Source organism: Channa argus, chromosome 1 (genome assembly GCF_033026475.1).
Source record: "Channa argus isolate prfri chromosome 1, Channa argus male v1.0, whole genome shotgun sequence".
Lineage (NCBI taxonomy): Eukaryota > Metazoa > Chordata > Actinopteri > Anabantiformes > Channidae > Channa > Channa argus.
Window position 1 is genome coordinate 20,560,662 of NC_090197.1, and position 23,926 is coordinate 20,584,587.

Consider the following 23,926-nt stretch of genomic DNA (forward strand, 5'->3'; position numbering starts at 1 on the left):
CAATGACTTGGTATTAGGGCTGCGGTTCAAATAAGCTAGAAGTAGGTTGGGGTTAGGATGGGGGTTAGGTATTTGTTAGTGTCCTTACAACTACCGAAAGAAACAGATGAGAGTATGTGTTCGTACATTGTGGGGACCCTAACCCTAGTGCCTTCCTCAGTCTTTCTAGGAAGTCCTTAAAATTCATAGTAATGACTTTAAGTTTAGGGTTTAGTTTAGTCTAGGTTTAGGGTGTTATTATTGTGGTCAATGTACTGTGAAAAAAAACCCAGAGAGAGAGAAAGGTAACCAAGATGTATCAGTTTACAATAAAAAGAAAAAGTAAAGAACACTGGGTTAAATTAGTCAACAGACAAACTACTGCAATATTACTGAACAGATGCTGGGCTAGGAGCATGAATACAATAAGAAATACAAAGTCAACTTTTTGTCAGTCCAGGTAAACTGAACCCTATATTAAGCTAAAGTAATATTCCTAACATTAAGTCAGAAAGGACAACATTATTGTATAGCAGGGCCACATCCTATGTGAATGTAATAGAAAAGAACTTGGCCTAACTTCCTCTCTTCGCCCTCCTCACCTGTAAGTCGCAGACCACACAGCTATGACATATAGTAACCTGTGGAGCTATTTGCCAACTGCTGCTGCTCTGTCTGGCAGGTGCATTTTCTCCTAGCTTTGTTTTTCCCTTGTGTTTCCTTCCCTAATTGATTTACCATTTCCCTGGAAATCATCTCACTCCCCGTCTCTCTCCACACATCCCCTAAACCCATCATCTTTAAAACCCCACAGCTGAATAGAATGTCAACCCTGCATATTCTCCAGTGTGTTTTGAATGTTTAGCTTGTGGTAATTGTAATGTTTTATTGCATTATGTAATCATTTCAAAATGACTAAAACAGACCAGCCAGAGGTTTGTGCAGCCACAGTCGGGTGGATATGTGAACAAGCCCAGATATAAAGTAACACTCAAACACATGCACAGCAGCCCACATGTATATGAAGTGACCAGTGTATTCCTTATGGTCTTCCAGTAAACACACTGAGTCTTGAGAAAAAAGATCCAAACTGCAAATATGTTCTGCCACAGTGCAGGAGTTGGGCTGCTCATATTTGTCAGCAAAACTGTCACAGGGAAAACCCTGCCACATCCACAAGAAGTATAACCCTGTAATACAGAAATGGGACCCACCACAGCAACTGATCACTGAAACAACAGAGATGCACAGTTGCAACATACGACTGGATTACACAGCAAAACCATACCAGCCAGAAATAATCACATTGTGGTTTAACTGCATTGCATTTCGAATTGCCGAGCCTCACATCTGAGCATAAACAGTGCAATACGCATCCCCGTTGCTATCCGCTATCTTCAATAGAAAGCAAAAAAACACTTTGTTTACCCTACCTTCTCTAACTTGATATACTTCCAATGTGTAAGAAAAGAAGACAGAAAGGTAATTACTGTTCCAATGTGAAGAGTGCCATTGCAGTAGTAATGGAGAACAGCTGCAGGCTAGATGCATGTTGTCGTACAGCAGCTAATACTGTTAAGTTATTCTACCACTTTTACTCCTCTATACTGCCATCCTAAGGTCTCATCAGCCCATCTCTCCATTTCTCACAGTAAAACATGACTCATGTGGGTACAATGCTCTCAGTTGCTCCTCAGGGTCTCAGCTGCTGGTAGGGGTAGAGTATTTATTTGATTTGTCCTGTTAGTTTATTTTCATAAAAACATAGATGAACTGCTGATAGTTAGATAAGATAAAATATAGAATAAAAACAAACACAGGGACTAAAGTCATTGTGGCTATGCAGAACTAAAAAAAAAAAAAAAAGACATAGATAAAGGTATAAACTTGTTAAAGACCATGCGAACAATTCACAAATATATCTGTACTGACTTGCTAACGTGTACACAAAGAGATCATAAGGCACGGTTCCTTGAGCCAAAGCCTCTGTGAGAACAAACAGTATGTGAAGCTGAGCAGAGTAAATATAGATTTAGCGAGTAGCGTGTGTAAGCCAGGAAAAGAAAGACATTTCACTGTGTTTGAATGGAACCAGTTGGAAGATGTTGGGGAACAGAAATTGGGACAAATGGACAATGCAGAGCAAAGTAAAATAAAAGAGGATGAAGGGAAAATGCCAGATTGAAAAGTAGTTAGCAGGATGGCTGAGGGCAGTACAGATAATAAAGGGCAGCATGTCAGCAAAATCGTATAATGTGTCTGGACTTTCACAATTGCACAGCCACAGATGTCCTATAATAAACACTGCCCACTCCAAGAGTACTCACTAAGGGTTGAGCTCCCCTGTCATACCATGCCATTACCAGGCCTTATCTTCCACAGCAGGGGGACAGCAGCACAGTAAATTGCTGTTAAAACCAGACGGACTTGCATCTCAAAAGCAGACTGCTGTTACTGAAATTAGTGGAAATCCCCCAGCTGATAACGAAACACTGTGTAGTGACTGCTGCTTTGTGAATACCATGTCAGTAAAGTCATACTTTATTTTGTGCAAAAATCTAAATCTAAATACTATTTACAATGTATAAATACATTGGCATAAAGGTGGTGTGAGGGTTTTAGGAATACTGATTATTTTGTGTGCTGAAAGGAAAAGCTAAAGATAAAAAGGCATATACATAGAGTAGTAGTAGTAACACTTGCAGGCAGCAATCGCAACACTCTGTTCTCAACAAGCTGCTAATTTGTTATGTAACAGCACAACCGGAGGAAATCAGACCAAGTCAACCTCTACTCCACCTCAATGTTAGGTCAATATCTGGTCCCTGACCAATTACAGAAGGATAATTGTGACACAGAAATCCAACAGTATGGAAGCCAATTTTTAAAAAAGGCAAAATTCCATTGCGCAGTGCCAAGGGATTTAACCAGCTCCAAGACACATGTGAGGTCCTTTGTTCTGCTCTTCAGTTCTTATGTTTTACCTGCTGCACCCTGCATATTACCAGGAGCTTTAGCTGTCAGCATACCCTCTCTACATTAGATCACTTAAACTTTTTTAATTGTGTGTTTAGTTTCGATTTATTGAGTGAAAATGAGGCCACACTGAAAACAAATTTGGTTTAAGTTATGACCTCTGCTTGGCCAGTGCATCTTTATGTGGTTTCATCATTAAATAGTGTTTTGCTAACTTTGAATGAACTAAGTTGTTGCCTTGGTAACTCTAAAGTCTTCACAATTCTTTAAAATAATATATTTGAGGGTATATTGAATCTGTGTATCTTGTGTTGCTGAATGTTTTTGTTGGGCTATTAATATGGTCCCTCTGATGACATATTGTTTTAGGTGACCCTTTCCTCCACACCCACCAACTATACGCCACCCATAAAGTGTATTAAGCACACTGATGCTCCCTAGAGGATGTACCCTTTTCATTTTAGATACATTTAGTCACTTAGTGTAATACTTTCATGTACACTAACAAAATCACGTCCCTAATAGTGCTTTGTGTGCTTTTGCTTTTTTGTGACATATTGAGCACTGATACGTCTAGGTGACACTAATAATTCTAAAGTGACTGCAAATGTCTAGTCTTGTTATCCATAACTCTTGACTAGTTACCTTTTAAAATGAAAATCATACAGCGGTATATCGAAAGATTATTCCTTGAAGATTTTCTATATGTTCCTAAGTCAGTCATTTTAACCCATCTTTCTTTCTGTAACTCTCACATTCAGTGAATAGAGGTTCAGCACTGTGCTGCCTTCATGCATGTTTTTGTGCTGTCAACACTTTCTAAAGATAACACCCCTACTTCACCCTACAACCCTCAAATCACATCTCTGCACCCATTAGCCATAGCACAAAACAACTCTTCTCTGACAGAGCTACCTAAATTTAACCCCTTAACAAGTAGTTCTGATTGGCAGTGTGACAACAATAGAACCAGCTAAAAGAAGGTTTTAGAAAATGGAAGAAAGGGCACATAATTTTGTGTAGATTTGAGAACCTAAAAAATAAAATGAAATAGAATGTATAAAAAATAAATGGGAAAAATGATGTGTCTTTCAGTGCAGTTCAAGCAGTGAGTGGATTTCCAATGCAGACACATTGTCTACAGAGCAGTGCTACGACAGCAAAGTCACTGTATTGCTGACCATGGTAAAGTTTTTTTTTTTTAATAAACAGAAAACTCATTAACTCACACACATTTTCACACCGTCACACATACATGGATCACAGAGCATCCTTAATCCTAAACTGGCAAGGCTGCATGTAATTTGATCTTTCCACTGGCTGCAGTGCCAAGAAATACCAAGGGGAGCTGTATTTCCCTTAGTTATATTCACTTTTTTTCCTTGTGGCCTTAAGAGAAGATCAATGAATGACTGAAAATGCTAAAAACTCTCTTTTCTGTATAACCCAATACTACAACCCAACCCAATACTAATCTTTGCAGTGTTTGCCCTAGGATATTCAGCACCAGCTGTGTTGTGATGTGCGGGTGCACACGTGTGCAACAACACTAGGCCCATATTTATGCATGGCAGAACACCAGGTTAGGCTAATAAAACATTTTTTAATAATTTGTTATGCTCACACTGTTTCTGAGTGATAGTAGAGCACTCCAGTAATGTCCACATGACTCCAAAGGTGTGATTCATTAGTTTACATAGTGTTTGTACAAGTTACACATGCACATTACAAGTTGTATATAAATGTGTTAACTTGAGAAATAATGACTTTTCCATATCCTAATCACGTGGGGTACACTGACTTGGGGGCATTTAGCATGGCTTTTATTACTCAGCTAAGACGTAAAAAAAACATCAACTTTGTTTTAGTTAAATTATGGTACCAGCCCCCAGTCAGCTGCAGGTGGTGTAGAATGTACAAGTTGCAATGGCTACATTCTCGGCTGCTGCAGATTGCATTTAGGGGAAAACACTGCTTTGCCAAGCTGTTGATGCTAGTAAGATTATAAAAATCTCTAAGCTATTGATCCTTTCCTGCACTTTAATCACCAAAACCAAACACTGAGCCTCATGTAAAAATCTATTAAAAATCTATATGCTTAATTCAAAGCCATGACAGGCCATCCTACTATACTAACCAACTAATTGTGTGTCACAGATACTTTATACTAAAAGAGCTCTGTATACTTAGATTTGACTTTTCTTTTAGTGGGTAACACACTGACCACTACTCAGGCGATTTGAAGGTCAAGGCCCTAAAGGATTAGAGAGCAAAAAAACAGGCAGATAAGTGGAACTGGCTCACTGGAGCGACACTGAGAGGGGGATGGAAAATTGTAGATCTCTAAAGTGAAAGGATCACTCTAACTCCCTCAAGGTATCTGATTTTATGTCTATTTAATACAGTAGAACTGCAAAATACAGAACTGCTCCAGTCATAACCTGGTTGTTTCTCAGCATCTATGCCATGCTAAATGAAACATGGATTGTGGTAAATATAGTGACTAAACTCTATAATTAAGACTTGGCATTGGACAATATTTACTCATACCCTTCAAAACAAAATGCATCTCATGTAGAGATGGTCCAGCCTTTTCTCATATAAAAATCTGTTTAATAAGAAACTGTTTTCCAAATTAGGCTATAAGAGACAAGGAAATACAGCCCATCTTGGTTTTCTTCAAACCAAGATGTGCCATGGGAAGATTCCCTAAGAGTCTGTGTGTGGCTGAGTATGTACAACATGTTGCCAGTGTGAGAGAAGGATCTAACGTACATCACTTCACACACCATTCAGGCCCGTTAGAGTATGATGAGAGAAATTTTGTGCATTTATGCTTTCACTTATGCACACATGTGTTTGATGTGTGTGCATATCCTGTAAATAGTTATATTTTTACAGCTAGTAGCTGCAAGTTTGTATTCTTTACAAACTGTATTCTTTAAAAGGCTCAGTTTGTCTTTTTTAAACATCTCTGACCATGGAACTTCGAGCAAGCAAATCCTTATGCTAATCTCCTAAAAGTAACAATATGGAGCATGTTCAAGTGCTGTGTTGCTAAAATTAAGAAAATGCAAACAGTTACTTACAATGTGCAGCAAAAACATCTGCTAAAAATGATCTCATCCACTTAAATGTACTAATTTAAAATTATCAGATTTTCTCGCATAGTTTTCTCTCTTTATCACCAGTGTTTCCAATTCTATTAACTTTGCTAGTCATCAGCCTTTCTCTAGTCACTAATCCTTGAACCCAGAAATATTACTGCTATCACTGGAATAGAGAATGTGGACCATCTGGAAAATGCATGGAGAATTGGAGATATGATGGATACAATGTAAAGAGACTGAGGTGATGACAGGGAATGACCCTCATGAGACAGACAAGAAAAAAAAGAAGCACTTGAAAATTATTTCACCAACAGGGCTCAAATCATCCATTTGTTTCTAAATCATTAATATAGTATAGTATAGTATAGTATAGTATAGTATTGTACTGTATAGTTCATGCTCTATTCGGATAGGCCAGGCAAAATCTAAAATAATCTGAGTTGAATTATGGGTCATTTTAATGTGGGTGCTGATGTTTTGAAAATATAACATTTGCTATCTGTTAGCATCCTAACATCTACTTATTAATAGAAAACACAAAATACAGTCTGAAGGAAAAATCAAAAGTTTATCTGGTATTTAGTCCTAAACCAAAAGTTACCATAGCACGACAACAGGAAAACTTAAAGTATGATGTTATTGAAGTTGACCCTAAAAGGTGCCACCCTGTAATAGTTTCATCGTAATCAATTCAGTAATTGCTGAAACTTTTATTAACCTATATTTGTTTGGCCTAGAGGCCTGGAAGGGATGTGTTCTTCATGTTAGTTAGTGTTTAAAACTTTGCAGACCTACAGATCTAATCTTTTTTGTGTAAATATGACATAAAAAGTGATTTGATTTTCATCAAGTCTTAAAACAACATAAAAAGGAATTCAAAAAAATGAGACAAAAGACAAAAATATTGGAAAATTTTCCACAGTAAATAAATTGTGTGTCATCTGTTTGACTGGGTTCCCTATATGTAGTTTTAGGACTTATTGGAAAACCTGATGACATTTTTGCTCATATTCATGCACATATTTAAAACATACTGTTGTATACATATTGCATTATATTGTGTCACAATGCATTACACCATCTTGTCCAGTTCAGTTTTTTCTCTGTACTCTTATCATGACATGGATTTCCTTTGTTGCTGTTATGTTATTAGCTTCCCTTTAGCTTTCAAATTCACAGCAATGGGGACACTTCATAGGCCCCTGAAGGGAAAAGCTGAGCACTGAACACTTCCATCTACATACACATAAAAGCCTACCAACCAGGTTTAATGCAATATATGGCACAATCAACTTGTGTGGACACCAGAATACCCATTTATGTATAGAAAGTGTCAAGTTTATAATCCAACTTGTACAAATTATAAACCCTGAACAGCCTTTTAGACATATAGTACAATGTATTAAATCCTGCTCACGTGTTTCACTGCATGTGTGTGTGTATATATAAACATTAAGTAGCACTCACCAATGCAGGCATGTACACGGACAGTCAGCTGGGTCCGTAAAATAACACTGTGCTTCTTCCCCCTGGCCCTAATGTAGAGAGTGGAGTCACAAACAGAGAAGCAAACAGAATTATTACTGAATATCTTTTTTATTTATGTCAATTAAAACAAGATGTAAGACAAAATATGCAAGGATATGTTGTGTATAGTACCCCTATACTGACAGATATCTCAGTGTTGAGGATAGATAGCAGAAGTGCAGGAACAGACAAAACACAAACATGCACACATACAATACACAACTCCACAAACCATTGTGCCAGTGACATCCACACATTCAATCACAGCATGTTTCCAGTCAGAAAGCAACATGAAAATGGAGGCAAAGTACGATAGAAGTTTGAAAAGCAAACTCCCTGCCCTAGCCTTAGCTTTCATCTTTGAATCTGTAGGAGGTAATCCTTGACTTCCATCAATAACAGGCTGACAGTTTCAAACCCAGACAGGGAAAGCACTGATCTGATAACATACACAACTGAAAGAAACTATTTAAGTACAACATGCAGTAAGGATAACATACAAGGGAACAGCTGCCTTCCTATTCCGTTCTGCTGTGTTATCAGGTGTGCTCGGAAGTAAGATGTTAACGTGATCTGCTAAGGTTCAAATTCAATTTAATGCCATTTTTGATGACCACTCTAGTGCACCACAACAAATATGCCACTGAAAATTTGCTCTTGGCTGCACGTACCTTTAACCTTGATTTTTAGTAAATTCCAAAGAATGGGGACAAAATGCTGACTGTCTAGAGAGATGCATCTCTCAGTTATGTGAGCAGTGTCTTAATTGATTTCCTACTCTTACTACAATGTGACTTTGGTCAAAGCCCCACTTAATAACAGACAGGGAATCCATCCAGTTCCCAAAGATCTCCACATCTTTAAACACATCCATCATCTGTCACACAGCGCAAAGCCAAGCACACAAACAAAGACATGAATAAACATGGAAAAATAAATAAAGGTAAACATGCAACAGATGCAAAGAACAACCAAGCTCTGTTGGCCTGCTTTCACTTAATTGCTGCCAGCTCTAGTCCCTAAACAGAATGCAGCCAGTTCACAGTTCTCATGTCCTTTACAGAGCTTTAGGTGACAGTGCTGTATGTAAAAAGCTTTTAAGCAAGAGCAATGACCACTTACAGAGTCGTGACTTTCACTTGAAGACAATTTATATAACCACTTAAAAATGTTCATCACTTTATCAATTAGATGAAGATCACCTGTCTGTTAAAGAGCTAAGTAGCTAATGTTGCAACATCTGCTCTGTTCAGCAGCAGTGTATTAAAGTGAAACTACTGGATTTGTGCAAACCACAGTTAGCTTAAAGATTAACTAACATAGAAATGAGGCACACATGTTTGTTAACATTACTTAATGTAATTTTATAATAGTCTGTCAGCTTTCTATGTTTTGCTAATTTAGCTAGCTAGCTTTCTAGTTAATGCTAGCTGGCTACACATGGAATGAACAAAGAAGCCATTGATGCTAAAAAGGATTAACTAGTTATAATTGGAGTGGCTAGCTATAGCATTAAACATAAAAACTTAATACAAGCTTAAAATACCTTTAATACATTTAATAATATTTCCCTTAACTTACTGTATATTATAACTCATCAGCCATGACTTGTTTTCCTTAAAAGAGCTCTGTTGAAACTTGGCTAGCTTTACTTAGCTGAAAGTTGTTGAAGATAATCCTCAGGTGTTCACACTGTTTTGACACAGAGGCTGGCTACTGTTACCTAAATAACAACAACTAACAGTAACATTACAGAAATTGAATAACTACATTTTTATTAAAACTAACCTTTATGTTACTATGCTACCAGGCGCAGCTAATGATGTGATTGGATCATTTATGGCAGATCCAGGGTCAGTTTGCTTTAATACACTGACCCCACAGTACAGATAACATAGGATAACAATCACACTAAAAACCAGCGCTTGTTTTGTTGTCATGGAAAACAAGATGAAACATGGTGAAATGAAGGATTGAAGGAAACAAAGGATTAAATTATCATAAATACAAATTTATGAGTCTGCTCTATTGACCTCAATCTAAGCTCATCATAAGACAAGATAAATTAGGATCTAGATGGTTTAGAACTTTTCTCCCATTTATCTTGTTGACAGCTTGAAGATTTGACATACTGAAAATGATCCAGTACTGTCACAAAGTGGTTGCCTTTCCTGTAGTATCCAGAGTTGACAGATTTGTGAACTGTGAATTTTTCTCACAAAGAGGACCAGGATATCAATAATTATAAAAGTGTAGTGTGACTGTTGCTGTAGAAGGGAGGGCACATCTGTACCTCTTTCGAGAGAGATTCATACTTTCCATGAACTTGTGCTTCCAAGAAATCCATATCCAGCAGCTTGTGATTCTTCCCATTTCATAAAAATGGAGAAAATCAGAAAATCTCTGTGTTTGTGCATGCGTGTCTGCCTGTGTGTGTGTGTGTGTGTGTGTGTGAGTGTGTGTTTTTTTTTTTTTGGGGGGGGGGGGGGGGGGGGGGGTTTAGGAGGGCTCTCCACTTTGTCTCAAATTATTAGAGATATTTTGATGGAAAAGAGTGAAATTGTACATGTCTTAGAAACAGTGGTTGTGGTTTTGGCAGACAGTACATATGTGACTCAGTCTCACCCTGTGTCGTCCTGGTGAAATCCCTCCAGCTCATCCCTCTGCTCAGCCAGGGACGACTCCAGATCCAGATAGGTGCCATTGTGGGAGAGCTGAAGTGCACAGTCATCAAGCTGTGAAAAGAAATAAAGTAAACCTTTTTAATTACGTTCGATTTAACTGCACTAAACAAAAATAAGAGGGAAACACTACACCCCAACACAAACTGCCAAATATACCTATGCATATTAGGGATGGAAAATCCAATTGAGGACTTGGATATAAAAGGTGGCATGTGAAATTTATTTGGCACTTATGTTCGTATATGAACCACCCACAGGAATGGCATCGGTCTCTTGGCTCAATATTTTTTTTATTGCTCCCTCTCAATGTCTGCAAGGGTTTAACACCTTTTTTTAAAACAATCAAGAGCCCGTAAAATGAAGGGACAGGGGTTTGAACATGAGAGCATACATTGGTCTGTGTAAGGTGGGAGGCGCGGCGCCTCTTACAGCACTACAAAGCTGTAAAGGGAATTAACTAATAGAGACAGCCATAAAGACTACAGAGTATGAAACTCAAACCACAGGGAAACGTGGGAATAGAAAGGGTGATTTTAGTGAATTTAAAAAACAGCTGTGCGGTAAAATGATACTTAAATATTGCTGTAATTGTGTAGAATATGTGGCTACAGCTAATATAAATCACTATGTTTGCAAGGTGAAACAATCTCACATACATAATTTTCATGTGTGCATTTATGCACATGACAAATGCTATTGTTTTGTTTTTCACATAATAGGAGATCTTGCACTCCTGCTATCTATGATGGGATGATCTAAAGCAACATTGCAGACCGGCCTGCGTCAAGATTGACCCGATATGCTATGAAATGAGATGCCCTGCTGATTTTGGGACCAGGTTCGCAGTAATATATCTGCACCCCACTCACACTGATGTTTATGACCATAGTCACAAGGTAATAGCAGGTGCAAACAGCCATTATAGCAACAGCTCATAAAAGTAACATACAGTACATCATTATGTCACAAGGATCAGCTACAAGTTTACAGCTTATTGTTAAAGCTGCTGTTGTATGCATAGATGAATGAGATCAGAGTCATGAGTTGAATGAGCATTTAGCACCTCAGTCATATCGGTGGGTTTATAACCTTGCCTGGCCTCTGGTGTCCTGCCAAACACTGCTCTGACCCTACTGTCAAGCTGCATGACAACACTTGCTGACCAACACAGACCGCAGATCACAAGACCCACTGTGGCTCTCTGTCTGTCCCTCTCTTTCGCTCGGAAACAGAGATGGACTCACGGTATAAATATAACCTTGCTATATTTACTCTGCTCTGAGGCAGCATGCACACAGGAGCTCAAGGGTGGGTGTGTCCACAGGGGCCGGGCATTTAAGGGGGGCACTGGTAAGGCCAACGTGGAAGAGAATTGAAGAATTGAAGAATCCCCATGCTGCAGATGAACTTTGTAAAATTAGTCTAATATATAATTCATTCTTTAAGCAATCAGAGGAGCAAGCACCACATGGAAAGGAGGTAACTTTGGGTGTTGCTCCAGTTTCCCCTCTTTCCTTTAGATTAACGTTAATCCTCATATGCCAAACTGCTAATCCACGATGCAAAACAAACACTTAGTGAACACATGCTTACTTGAAATTTTAGTCAATTAATTTTGGTCACAGGCCAATGTATAATTCTTCAGCAAACACTGCTAGAAACTGTTATTTAGTGTGGACAAGACAAAATTTGGAAAATTTAACACAAAATGCAACTAAGCCTGATAAGAAGGTATTTGGTGATAAAGCAAAATATTACACACATTTTCACTTGCTAAAAGTAAAAAACTGATTTAAAAAATTTAAATGTCATGAATTTGTAGATTTGAACATTTCCTTCAAATCTACAAATGCAAACTTTATTGTGGTCCTAGAGGAACAGTCAGAAGATTACAAAGACTAAAGGATTCATCATTAAGCCTGCTTGGCTGCTGGTTTGGTAAAAATATTACATACTCTAGAGCATACAGTATATCTTTGGAGCTAAACCAGAATTTTACCACTGAACCCTTGTGTTGTGCCATCATTATTCATGCTTTTCATGCCAATACAGCATGTTCGATTTGAAAAATCACATTTACTGAATAAATAGGGGATGGAGCAAGTAGGGGGGTTAATCATGTCTTGTCCCACTGCCCCCATTTATTTGCTAAGGGATAAAACAAACACATTTCATGTATCCAATCTGTCAGCATTATTCACCATTTTCATCAATATTCCACCCATATGTAACATGGAGCTTTCTTTGTCTTTTTGCAAATCCCGTATTCTGCATAAGACATTTCCCCCGACATCCTCTCATTTTTCTGTTTCACTCCCCCTTCAAAAGCTGCCTTCCTGAAATACTCGTTTTGAGTCATAGGTGTAATAATGCAACAAAACACATAACTCAAAGCAAAGCCAGAACAGAGGAGGCTACACAGGGAACTGCAAACCCTTCACACTCAAGACTCAGGGTCGGGCCACAGAAACACTTAGTGGCTAGTATATTTTACATCCATTTGATCAAATTCTCCCAAAAGAGCTGGTAAGGGAGTAATTGGTTTCATGTTAAAACAACACCGGGCCTGCTGGCAATCATCGTGGGTCGACAGTTAACCACGCTCTTATGTAACTTAGCAGATGAGTTTAAGAAGTTTTTTAAGTGACAAAATCAGAGCTACAGAGGATCGAGCTCTTTAATGTGCGTGGGGGAGGGTGTGTTCTAGACGACCATTAAACCTCTCAGTGTTACTTTAATAGGAACCCTTGAATAATGAAACAAAAGTTGAGCTGTGAAATCTAGTCTCTGTTTTAAGGGGATTGGGAGTTTTTTGTTGTTGTTTTTTGTTTTATTATTGCAAAAATGCAGCTGTTTAATTGATTGTGAACTTTCTGCACTGAGCTAAACATGTTTTAATGTGTAATTTGTTTTAATTTAATTTACAATCCCTATATTTTAGGCCAGATTCAAACTTGGATGAACTTTGTTAAGTGTTTGAATTTATTTCTTTTGAATTAATAGAAGAGTGTTATTATCTCTTCTGTGAAAGTGAAAAGAAAACTGTTTAGCAGTTTGGACTAAATGGGAAATCTCATGCATACAGATTTAACCTTGGCATTTAACTGTGTGTGTGTGTTGTTTGAGTCTACAAACTGATGCATGGTCAGAGAGGTGGAAGAGGAGAAGGAGGAAGAGGTCAGGAAAACCACAGCACCCAAAGTGAGGAGAACAAAGTGTCGCAGGGATTCAGGCCCCAGCCACAGGAATTCTGGGACAAGTGACCTATACTTTACATGCAGCCCAGCCAGCCATAGACAGACCTCTGCCATCACAACATAATGATACAGTAGACTTTTCTGGGAGAGGAGAACAGAAAGTTAAAACATTAAGAGACAAACTGAGAAATTACTTAAAAAGTCTCACACCCGTTGCAGCATTGACATGTGTTGGTAATATTATAACATTTAAGCCTTTTGTCTGTTGGGCAAATTTCCAACCGTACTGTTTCATCCTTATAATTTTAAAAGACATATTCAGTTGTCATTGCATACAGTCTTCCTCCAGAAGTTAACAAACTTGCAAACACAAATGCAGGCTACCCCATCTGTTCGTGTATAGGTTGTAATCATAAGCTTTTCTATGCTGTGGGCAATTCTTCATTTGTTTTGTGGCTTTTAACGATGGGGCAGAGAAATATCTACTCAGTCTGGAAAACCACTTGAACCATGGTTTGCTATCAGGGTTGTGTGCCAGCAGTTAAACTCTTTTTCTTTCCCTCTGTATTGCTTTTATCTTCAGTTCAGTCCAGTCTACATTTTCAGCTTGAACTGTATTACGTCTACATACAGATGGAGAATAAAAATAAGGTCACGTTCAGAATCTACTCCATGTGTCTGGCTTTTGTGGGTTTGTTCACGTGCTTCTGTGTCAATCTTGTCACTAATGTTTTGCGGGGTTTTTTTTTCTATTTTTCTAAAAATCCTTGAAAATGCTTCTCTGACATACACTTTCTTTTATTCACACAACCTTTATAATGTGACACTTCACTAAATGTGATTGTCTGTGATTCAGGATCTGTGCTGGTTTCTGAGCTTAATGACTGTCACTTGTGGATGAATGAGGCAACACAGCATGGCTGCACTAATGCCTCCACTACCACCTGTCACTGTGACATGCAAAGCAAAGTACAAAAAACTGAAATAGAGCAGGTCTGTTCAGTTTAATTAGGTAAATGCTGTATTAGGCACTTAAGAAGTTGCCATTTGGGTGATTATAATTTTACTGTTTTTGATAGAGAGGTCAGAGGTGGAGCTGGTAGAGATCCAGTATCTTGAGCAAAGCCACTCAAATAGATCAGACAATGTGGGATTAAATTAAGATATTTAGTTTAAAATAGATCTTGTCAAACTTTGAGTCAAACATTTGCAAGTTTGTTTCAGTCCTCAGGCTGCAAAGCCAATCACTGGTGCTTGTTCTCAAAATAGCCTGTGACTGGTGGGTATGGAAGTTTATGTGCAGTGAGCTTGAAGTAAAAACTAGGAGTCCTAAAGGTTGCAAGACAACCCTGATTTAAACCCATGTGTTTACATCTCTTACATACATTGAATACATCTTATTGAACTGATTAATTCTCATCGGATTTAAAGTAATGTTACATAAACAAGTCAAACGTACATGGTTCCAGAGGACAACAAAAGACACTTCTAGCATCATTTGTTCACTACACTTGTATTTCTACCTTGTGTGGAGCTTTGAGGAGCCGGTGGATGCCCGCTAACTGGTTGATGAGGGGGATATCCTCCCTGAAGGTGTACAGTGGTGGTCTCGTCGGTTCTGGAAAATTGGTACTGTTGAACGGATCGGTATCATCTAAAAACTGAACCCTGCAGACAAACGTGGCCATGGTGCATCCATGCAAGTGGCTCCTCTGAGTTGGCACCTCGGTTTGATAACGAGAGAGAGTTGTACAGGCTATAGCCTGGCTATAGCTCCTCTCCTGGTAACGACAACAAACCCGGGTCGCGAAGTGCGCACTGCGCGCAGCCTGTCCTCACGCAGGACACGGGTGGAGGGGGTTGGATGCCGAAAAGACGGCGCGAGAAACGGCACAAATACTGTATCTTTTCTCCTTGCTTTGGGTTCGTACGACCCGTGCGTATTGGTGCCGCTGTGTTATACTTGAAGAAGCAGGTGGCCAGTGGTAAAGGGGAGGCAAGAGGCGGACTCCAGCTTGGTGCCCGAGAGTGAAGGATCAGAGCAGCTTGGGACAGCCGGTCTGCTGTCTGTCTGAGTCCCAGTAAATCCACCCCCACGCTCCCCCTTTCTATTTTCCCCTCTGCCTCATCTCCCCCCCCCCCCCCCCCCCCCCCTCCCCCTCCCCTTTCCCTGTCCCGGCTAAGCTCCTGATTCCTATAGCCTGTGAAAACGCAGTAATCCTATATTCTAATGAACTTATTTATAATATTTACATGAAACTAAAGCCTAATTGTATATGTTCAATAAGTATAAGTGTTAAAGAATAAGCAGTACCATCACCCTATTATACCCCACCATAAAGTAGTCTAACGACTAGTCCTAGGCTTAAATCTAACCACAGATAAATTAAATATACAGTGTGTCTCTATAGGCAGATGAAAGATGGTGTAAAGAGGTGAGCTCACTAACTAATAGGCTTATAACTCACACTACAAATACAAGTACATAGTGTAGTTTTACAAGCTTAAATCTCAACAAACAGCGACATTGTGTGGCTAAAATGTTTAAATGTTGGTAGAACGGTTTTCCTGATCCTCATGTTATGCAACATGTGTGTTTGCATCACACCACATTATAAACTGGAGTCAGAATCTGCAGGTCAGTGGGGCTCTCTGCTGACGTCTCTGTGCTGACAATTAATGTCTTCAGACTAAAGCATGTTGACAGATAGATGTAGGAATATTAGATTGACATTTGCCACCATAAAGTTATGTAAGGTAACTACAAATTCGGGGATAACCATTAATCAATGTAATAGGAGTTATAACAGCCTAATTATTAGTTTTGAGACGAAGAGAGTGACAGCTCTTTGTGTTTTATGATAGGCATTATTGCTGTTAAAGCAGTTTGTCTTCTAATCACAGAGTGGGCTCGGCTCTGCCCATGTCAAAGTTTCCTAGACCAACCTCAGAAACTGCTCCCCATGGTCACGACAAAGCTGGGCCTTGTAGCTTGTTGCCATTATTGTGTATGAAAAGGCTAAATGTAAAATGCTTTTGGTAAAAGTGATATGTATGCGACAAGTGATGTTTATAAATATGCTATTAGTGCCGGTCCAAGCCTGGTAAAAATTCGGTTGCGTCAGGAAGGGCATCCATCGTAAAAACTGCCAAGTCAACATGCGGAAGATAATCTGCTGTGGCGACTCTGAACTCACGGGATAAGCCGAAAGGACAAAAACAAACAAACAAACATACAAAAAACACTTTGCACAGTTTAAACAACATCTGTGTGTGAGCAAAATATATTGTGTAACACATACTTAGTCCATGAAAAAAGTAAACGTATGTAAATGTATGGTGCGTGCACTTCTTTGTTACCACTGGATGCATTTTCACAATGCATACATACAGTATGTAAAGTGAAGATTACTAGTCTTAACTGGTGTCTCACAGGTATGTCTTAATTCTAGAGACTGAAATTATTTTTTTCTTTTTCTCCTCAGCATTGTTGGTGTTATTTATAACTTATTAGTGCACTGTACTCCCTCTGGTTGAGTTACTTATCTACTTTTTTTGTCTGTTTCTTTCCTGTTTTCATTTTCTGTGTTTTATTTCATTTTATAAATATTAATTTAAATTAGTTTTTGTCTTAATGGATTTTATTTTTGCTTTTATTTATTATTTCTAAAGTATTTCTAATGTTTTTCTTTGCCTACAAAAACAGTTTGAATTGATGACCTGATCTTTTCATCAATAGCTCTGAAGCATTGTTCAGTATGTAGGAAACCAATGGTTTATTTTGATGATGAAAGCATATGAGCAAACTCAAGAAAGCATAATCGTAGAAATTGTGATGAATCCGTGCCCATTGGACCCACGCAATTATCACATTTTCCTTTAGCACAAATCCAGATACATTCTGTTAATTATTATTGGCAGGGGACACCTTTGTCCAATACCTGCCTCCAAGATTTGTAACGAGGTGGAGATAAAATCTCTGGGATAAAATGAGCAAAACACTGTCTCACACAGTGTGAGACAAGCAATACTAAGAATTTACCAACCTTCTTGCCTGATATTGCAGATCAGATTGGTTTGATTCCACAGACAGCATGAGACTGGTTCTTCCTAATCCTGGGCTCGATGAACGGATCCCCTCTCTTGGGGAGCTGGAGAGAATAGAGAAGGAGGAGGCTGGGGAAAGGCCCAAATGGGACAACAAAGCCCAGTACCTGCTTACCTGCGTGGGATTCTGTGTGGGACTTGGTAACGTTTGGAGGTTCCCTTATTTGTGTCAAAGCCATGGAGGAGGTAAAGTGTTCTTACTGTTTCTGTAACAAAAATGTGAAATTAACATATTTTGATAATTTATAAAAAATGAAACAAAGGGGGACATTTGGAAAGGAATTTACTGAAATACTGATAACTTTACTTTGAAAAAGTTAAGTATTCGCAAATTCAATAATGGTAGTAAATGATTATGTGTCGTAAACCATAATCAAAAAATTTGAATGCAAGTATTACATTCTTACAAATTAAATTAATTATAAATCATATCTCCCATATTAGATTTGTAATTACACAAAGTGTAAAATATTAAAGTTTTGTATCTCAACTAGCTTTAATATTTAAACAGAATGTGAAACATTTTCTTGGCATCACTTTTTGTTGATAATTTATCATGTTTTTGTAGTATGTATAAATAAAATGTACAAACATGCTACATATGGAAGTTCCAATCAACCACAAGACTAATTCAAAAGTCTAAAGTACTTTAGTTAAAATACTAAACCATTATATTAAAATAAAGTTTAAAAAAAAATTGAAAATTGAAAACAAAGAACTATTGGAAAATCCCTGATAAAAGAGTGACCTTTCACCCCTGACCCTAAGCCAAGTGCAATGTCACGACAATAAAAACCTATACGTATCTGTTGGTAAGAATTAATTAAGATGATGATATACTGTGACAGGTTTTACAGATCCAAAGTTTTCTGTGTGTTGTGCTTAAATCTAATGATCGTACATGATGACTACAGCAAACATGATGTATCTATAGTACACTAACATGTAAATCTATCTTGGTGTGTCCCCAGGAGCTTTTATGATCCCTTTTCTTATCCTGCTCGTGCTGGAGGGAATCCCACTGCTGCACCTGGAGTTTGCCATTGGACAACGACTCAGGAAGGGTAGTGTAGGAGTTTGGACTGCAATTAACCCCTACCTGACTGGTGTTGGTGGGTGCATTTATGGATTTTTCCAATATTAAAGTCTTCTGGTAGTTAAAAGCATGCAAGATTCATGAGAAAATTCTGTTTTAAAGATATTAAGCTGTTGATTTTCTTATTCTGATACAGGCATTTCATCCATGACAGTCTCATTCTTGGTGGGCATGTACTACAACACCATTATTGCCTGGGTGATGTGGTATTTCTTCAACTCATTTCAGAACCCCCTGCCATGGAACCAGTGTCCTCTAAATGATAATCTCACAGGTATGTCAACCTTTCTTTATATTTTCCAACTTAGATTGATACTTTACCTTCCTGGCTAACTTTTGCATTTTCCCTCTCTGCAGATTTAGATTCAGAATGCAAGCGCAGCTCTCCAGTGGACTATTTCTGGTACCGAGAGACACTGAACACCTCAGCTTCAATAGATGAGTCTGGTGGTCTTCAGGTGTGGATGGTGCTGTGTTTGATTGCTGCTTGGGGTGTGCTCTACATTTCCTGCATTAGAGGAATCGAGACCACTGGCAAGGTAAGAAATATACTGTACAGTGTAGGATCAAGTTTGTAACACAGTGGGAGAAATTGTTGGTTCGATGCAACAGCATATCACATTTGTCTTCAAGTCTTCTGCATCACTAATGTTATAGAATATGATGAACTTTATGTGAACTGTTGTTGATAATCCTTTCTATAAGAAACTGTTTACTAGCTGCTTAGCATGAGTCACTTTACTTGGGGTGTACACAAAGAGTAGTTATATATTATATAATGAGTAATGAATGAATACACACTAATTTGTGCAGCTCAGCAGCTTTTTTAATCAGCAACGACTTAAAGACAGTATAATAGTTGTTATTCAGTTTCGACACACATTAACTCAATGAACTGACTATTATCTAACACACTTATACCATAACTATTTTACAGATTGTTTTAAACCCCAACCTTTAAATTTGCAGCTGGTTTTGATTTAGATTAATGTTATTTTGAACAGGGAATAATGCTTCTCCTAAATGTCTGCATTCCCCTCAGGCTGTGTACATCACCTCCACTCTGCCATATTTGGTCCTCACCATTTTCCTCATCAGAGGGTTGACCCTGAAGGGTTCTCTGGATGGAATCAAGTTCCTTTTCACACCTGATGTTAGTATAGCAATCATTTATTTACTTTTCCCTTCTCAAGAGCATGAACATTACTTGGACATTACCCTCTGCTTATACTATAATTGATCTCTAGCTAGATGAGTTGATGAACCCATCAACATGGCTGGATGCAGGAGCTCAAGTTTTCTACTCATTTTCTCTGGCCTTTGGAGGTCTCATCTCCTTCTCCAGCTACAACTCAGTTCAGTAAGTACACCCTACTGTGGATCACTGCATGTTCTCAGAGTACACTGTGCCAAATCTTAATCAGTGCAGATAAAGGGAATGACATACTCTGCATGTTTTTTCATGTTTGTATACAAGTAACTGCTCAAAGTAGAATTAAAATGAAGCATTGAGAAGGTCAGCATGGGGAAATTGTAATGCTGCCAATGAACAACAGGTGTCAGAGCATGCACAGTGCATCACTACTTACTACATTTTGGGGCTGTGAAGCTGCAGACTGGTCACAGTGCCCATGCACACTCTCCATCATAACACAAAAGCCATATTTTCACTATTTGATTTAGTTTTTTGTTTTAATGCCTTTTTCTTCTTTTCAAAAAGACAGAAACTAATAATTATTAACCAATAATTCTTACTTTTTCCCTAGCAACAATTGTGAGCAAGATGCTGTTATCATCTCCATTATTAATGGCTGTACTTCTGTCTACGCTGCCACCGTTATCTACTCCATCATTGGCTTCCGTGCAACAGAGCAGTTTGACACCTGTCTTAATGAGTATGTGCATATTACACACATTTATTTGATTTTAATGAAGAAGAAAGACAAATTATTAAAGTAAACAGGATTTCCCCAATTTTCTCTTTCAGGAACATCATGATGCTGCTGAATGCATTTGATCTAACAGAGGGGGCCATCACAGAGAGCAACTATGGTGAAATCCTACAACATCTCAACAGTACAATCTCAGGATCAGAGGTCATCCAAGGGCTGGACCTCAACACTTGCAACCTGAGGACTTTTCTCAGTGATGTATGATTTACATTTGTTTTTCAAATGTTTTCATTTCTCTCTCAATACATGAGTTTGTTGAGAGTTGAAAATTATTTAGTTTTTGTTTTCCAGGGTGTCGAGGGAACAGGTCTGGCCTTTATTGTGTTCACAGAAGCCATCACAAAGATGCCCCTTTCTCCTCTTTGGTCTGTCCTCTTTTTCATCATGCTCTTCTGTCTCGGGCTCTCCACAATGTTTGGAAGCATAGAGGGAGTTGTGGTTCCATTGCAAGACCTAAAGATATTTCCTAAGAAATGGCCTAAAGAGGTGATCACAGGTAAACAGCCATACAGACACATGTCATGACAGTGCATACATCTCTACAGTGGAATAAAGATGTTTCATACTGTCAATGTATGTATTGTTTTGGATTTTAGGAATTGTGTGCCTCTCATCCTTCTTGATTGCGCTCATCTTCGCTCTGCAGTCTGGTAATTATTGGTTGGCACTGTTTGACGGGTATGCAGGCTCCATACCGCTGCTCATAATCGCCTTCTGTGAGATGATTGCTGTGTCCTACCTGTATGGAATTGATAGGTAAGTGGGCAAGATACTTTCCAAGAAGATTGCAAAGCCTGTTGTGCCATAATTATATAAGCTTAAATGAGTTACATAGTTAATTATTACAACACAACTTTTTACCTTGGTTCTATTTTCTTTACTAGGTTTAACAAGGATATTGAGTTCATGATTGGACATAAACCAAACATCTTCTGGCAGGCCACATGGAGAGTGGTTAGCCCTTTGATTGTCTTGGTCATTTTTGTGTTTTACTTTGTCACCAAAGTCAGTGCCAAGCTGACATATATCACCTGGAATCCAAACTCGGTATGTCCAATATCAAAAGATTACTATCATAATATTTTGATGAATTTTGTATCTATCATCTATCAAAATCTTCCTCTTTATGTTTGCAGGCATACTTCCCAGTGTTGGAGACATTACTCTATCCCAGCTGGGTCTATGTTATCATTTTCCTTCTGGCTGGAGTTCCCAGTCTCCTGATCCCAGGATTTGCTTTGTATAAACTGTTCCAAAGATGCTGCTGCAAGAAAAGCATCAATAAAAGTGAGATCAGCAGCATCTCTGCCAAAATTAACATGTATAGCAACCAAACAGTGTCATAGAATATTAAGAACAATAATTTGTTTTGTTCTGCTTCAGAAATGTGAACTCATATTTCAATCAGACTAAAGGAAGTAGTATTGGTCTTTTCCTAATTCCCTTAATCAGTTAAAGGCATATTTACATTGTGATTGTTTAAATGTGTCAGTGCAACAAAACAGTATTATTTTTTGGATGGTTTGATCTAATCTAAAGGAAGTTTTGTTGAAGTGATTAATTTGGGGATCAATAAGTCCTCCAACTTTATTGTCCTAAGAGGTTTTTTGTCCTTACCTTCTTATACACCCCAATGAACCATGTTTGGAGGCAGGTATTGGTTGAAACAAACAACAAAATGACAATACCATGCTTACAATGAAGCCAAAATAGTGGCTGGTTTTACACTCAGAGTAAAAAGCATGTTTGTCACACAACTGTAGATCAGCACGTTGATTTGGCATGGGATTTTATGCCAGGTGCACTTCCTGCCACAACCCTCACAGTTTTTTATCTGGGCTTGGGACCGACACCAAGGTCACAGGGGTATTAACTGGTGGGGTGGGATTTGAACCTGCTGCCTTCTGTATCCCAAGTCAATTCTCTACCACTGAGCCAACAGGCCCCCAGTCACATCACTGTAGCGACAACAATTGTTTCACCCTGGAGCTAAACTCTGGTCTGCTTTGTAAAATTCCTGTGACCCATTCACCACCATGACCCTCCTCCTTACAGACTCTGCAGACTCAAAATACTACATGATGGTTTAAAGTTCAATACAGCTGCTGGATGTCACCAAGGGGCAAAACATTTTGCTTGCTCATTTTGTTTGATAGAAAAAATAACCTACTCTAGAATGGTATTTCACAGGAGGAAAGCCTCGTCAAATTGTTAACATCTTCTGTGTACTATGTTAAAGCTGCAATATTCAATTTAAGCTTGAGACTCAAATTCAGTCCACTCTACTCTGCCCAGCTCTACTGTACCTCTCTTTACTCTTAGTCTGACGTTGCAGGAGGGATCAACAGCACCTGTTTAAAATAAGAATTAGGTTTTGGAGCATTGTGTTCCATGCTTTTGTAACAAATATTTAAAAACAAAAAACTATATACTGCAGCTTTAACAGAAGGAGATATTTGTGTAATAAATTGTGTTAATGTGTTGATACAAGTATTAACAAATACCATATAATGTGGTTAATGTGTTCATTTTGTTATCAATTTATCTTTGGTTATGAGAGCACTGAAGTATGCAAAATCTATTTAGTGCCGTCCATAATTTTTAGTGTTTATGTGGCAGCCTCATTTATATATGCAGGAGGTGAGATCAGATTACACAGTTTGATGGAAATGGTAAATTTATTCATGTACTCTTTGTGAAACTTAAAATTATTAGGTGTTAAGCTTCAGAAAGAACTAAAGTGCCTGGAAAAGTCTAACTAAGTTTACCCAACCAATTTTTGATTTCATCCATGCATCCAAATGTGCCATTGACATATGTCTTATGTGCATCTTTAAGATAAGTATATCTGCTTTAGAAGATTGTACCACTTTGTAACTCCAGACACCTGTCTTTCCTTGGTTAATAATTGCATTAGAAAGGAACACTGATAAGACGTTTATGATCTCAGAACTGCCTAACAATTACACCGCAGGAAAAATGTTATGACACAAACTGAAAAATCACTACTCATTTGAAGTATTACTCAGATGTATATCGTTAATATTCATGAATCAAAATTTTAATTTCATGTCTAAGAACATGTGGACTAAACATGCCTTTACACCTTTAAAAATAAAAATGACATGTTTTTACTTCCAAGTGCAATAAAAAACATTTCAAGGACTACAAGGGGCATGGCCTGATACTTAAGATAAGCTCTGGTAGAAAATGTGATGCCTCTCATTTTGAGTGTTTTCTTATTTTTTTGAATGCAGATTTGGATATAATACTGGCCATCAGTAGAATATTTTATTTC

The 23,926-nt window shown here is 38.2% G+C and overlaps 2 protein-coding genes across 5 annotated transcripts in view; one reads left to right on the forward strand and one right to left on the reverse strand.

Annotated features, from left to right (window-relative positions):
• Positions 1 to 15,560, reverse strand: part of fhod3a (formin homology 2 domain containing 3a) — a 48,073-nt gene extending 32,513 nt beyond the window's left edge. For all 4 annotated transcript variants that reach the window (XM_067505835.1, XM_067505825.1, XM_067505815.1 and 1 more), the window contains exons 1-3: positions 14,997 to 15,560; positions 10,218 to 10,327; positions 7,533 to 7,600 (exon numbers count right to left, since the gene is read on the reverse strand). In XM_067505835.1, the coding sequence (XP_067361936.1) occupies positions 7,533 to 7,600; positions 10,218 to 10,327; positions 14,997 to 15,161 (343 nt within the window). In that variant the 5' untranslated portion in view covers positions 15,162 to 15,560. The remainder of the gene's footprint in view (positions 1 to 7,532; positions 7,601 to 10,217; positions 10,328 to 14,996) is intronic.
• Positions 15,561 to 17,463: 1,903 nt separating this feature from the next.
• Positions 17,464 to 23,769, forward strand: LOC137128124 (sodium-dependent neutral amino acid transporter B(0)AT1-like). The gene is made up of 12 exons (XM_067505859.1): positions 17,464 to 17,766; positions 18,552 to 18,692; positions 18,813 to 18,950; positions 19,034 to 19,215; positions 19,719 to 19,829; positions 19,924 to 20,036; positions 20,443 to 20,571; positions 20,664 to 20,826; positions 20,920 to 21,124; positions 21,225 to 21,384; positions 21,513 to 21,675; positions 21,765 to 23,769. The coding sequence occupies exons 1-12, from the start codon at positions 17,568 to 17,570 to the stop codon at positions 21,972 to 21,974; spliced, it is 1,914 nt and encodes a 637-aa protein (XP_067361960.1). The 5' UTR covers positions 17,464 to 17,567; the 3' UTR covers positions 21,975 to 23,769.
• The last annotated feature ends 157 nt before the right edge of the window (positions 23,770 to 23,926 follow it).

Bases quoted from the DNA above. Each gene is read 5' to 3' on its own strand.
- LOC137128124 (XM_067505859.1), top strand. From the start codon at position 17,568: ATGAGACTGGTTCTTCCTAATCCTGGGCTCGATGAACGGATCCCCTCT. The intron at 18,693-18,812 runs GTGGGTGCATTT...ATTCTGATACAG, and splicing joins CCCCTACCTGACTGGTGTTG to GCATTTCATCCATGACAGTC. The intron at 21,676-21,764 runs GTATGTCCAATA...TTATGTTTGCAG, and splicing joins TCACCTGGAATCCAAACTCG to GCATACTTCCCAGTGTTGGA.